At 37.9% G+C, this 1,659-nt stretch overlaps 1 protein-coding gene across 1 annotated transcript; it reads right to left on the bottom strand.

Moving 5' to 3' along the window:
• Positions 1-464: 464 nt before the first annotated feature.
• On the bottom strand, positions 465-1,403 carry LOC108404124 (olfactory receptor 52E4-like). Its single transcript, XM_073215711.1, has one exon. The coding sequence runs from the start codon at positions 1,401-1,403 to the stop codon at positions 465-467; it is 939 nt and encodes a 312-aa protein (XP_073071812.1).
• Positions 1,404-1,659: the final 256 nt, after the last annotated feature.

Here is a 1,659-nt window from a genome sequence, read left to right as displayed (position 1 = left end):
AGCTTCTCCAAATTCTTCCTGCTGTAAAACCTGTAAACTACCTTGTCTATTTTTTATATTTTTAAAAAATTATGGATAAAGACAGTTAATTAACAATGTAATAAAAAATCTATTACAAGTGTTAAAAACCTGTAGTCCTTGATGTATAAATTTTATAATGTAATCAACCCTCTGGAAATAAAGAAAGCATTTTAATTCCATATAATCCTGTGTACAACACGTACTCTGTAAAGGTTATACAGAAAAGTAATATTAATGAAATCTCATAACTAAGTTGTCCAAAACTTTTTAGGTATTCTATAGATTTTTAGTATTACATATTATATATTCTAGATGGGCTATCAAGGGAAATTATGAATGAAATAATACCAAAGTCAGAGTCTTTTTTTCTGTTGCAAGGTTCTGCAGTTGAAACACAATCTCTTTTTCCTAGATTAAAATGAATATATCTGAGACAGTTTGTGTCAGCCTTTTTTAAAAAAGATGACTGAAACCCTCTCCCGAATCTGCTTAGTCCGCACACCATAGATGACAGGGTTAAGTGCAGGTGGAACAACAACATATAGGTTGGCCAGGAGAATGTGAACATATACAGGAACATTTCTACCAAACCGGTGGGTCATGAAGGAGAAAGAAGCTGGAGTGAAGAAGGCTAAGATAACACAAATATGGGAGCCACACGTATTAAGTGCTTTGAGTCTGGCCTCCTGAGAAGGAAGGCAAAAGACAGCTTGGAGGATTCTCACATAGGAGATGACAATCAGAACCACATCAACAAACACCATTGATACAAGGATTAGTCCAAATACTGTGTTTACCTTTATATTGGCACAGGCCAGCCGAGCAATTCCCATGTGCTCACAGTATGTGTGGGGTATTATATGGTGCCCACAGAAGGGAAGCCTCAAGATAAGAAGCACCAGAGGGCTAACCAAAATGAAATTGATGCCAAACACCACCACAAGGATGAAACCAATAGTTCTTTTAGTGAGAATCAGTCTGTACCGCAGAGGGTTGCAGATGGCAGTATAGCGATCAAAGGCCATGGCCACCAACACCACGGTCTCCATAGCAGTGAACATATGAATGAAGAACATCTGGGTGACACAACCCCCAAAGCTAATCTCCTTTAAATTAAACCAGAATATGCCCAACATCTTGGGGACAGTGGATGTGGACAGGCCCAGATCAATGGAGGCTAACATAGCCAAGAAGTAAAACATGGGCTGATGAAGGCTGTGTTCAATCTTGATCACAAACAGAATAGTGAAGTTCCCAACGAGGGCAGTCAAATATACAAAACAGAAAGGAAGCCCTATCCAAATGTGCATCTTTTCAAGGCCCGGAACTCCCAGCAGGAAGAAAGAAGAGGGGTGGAACTTGGTGTCATTTGAGAAGTACATCTTCCTTCTGTTCTTTTAGAGTCACAGAGAAAACAAATGATCAAACAATTTAAAAAGCCAAACCACATTAAGTAAAAGAATACAATAATTTAGGGGTTATAATCAGCAGGAAGTTGTGGAAGAGATTCTGTATCAACCTTTAAAGTATGGGTTCAGTCATTCAAAAACATTAAAAATTAAGCTAAGGGTAGTGAACGAATCAGACACAATCTCTTATTTCATACTATTATTATTTCAGGAATGAGTCAGACAGTAC

The sequence above is a fragment of the Manis javanica genome, chromosome 11, assembly GCF_040802235.1.
Source record: "Manis javanica isolate MJ-LG chromosome 11, MJ_LKY, whole genome shotgun sequence".
NCBI classification, from domain to species: Eukaryota; Metazoa; Chordata; class Mammalia; order Pholidota; family Manidae; genus Manis; species Manis javanica.
Note: the sequence above shows the minus strand (reverse complement) of the source record. Positions and strands in the feature narration are given on the sequence as shown.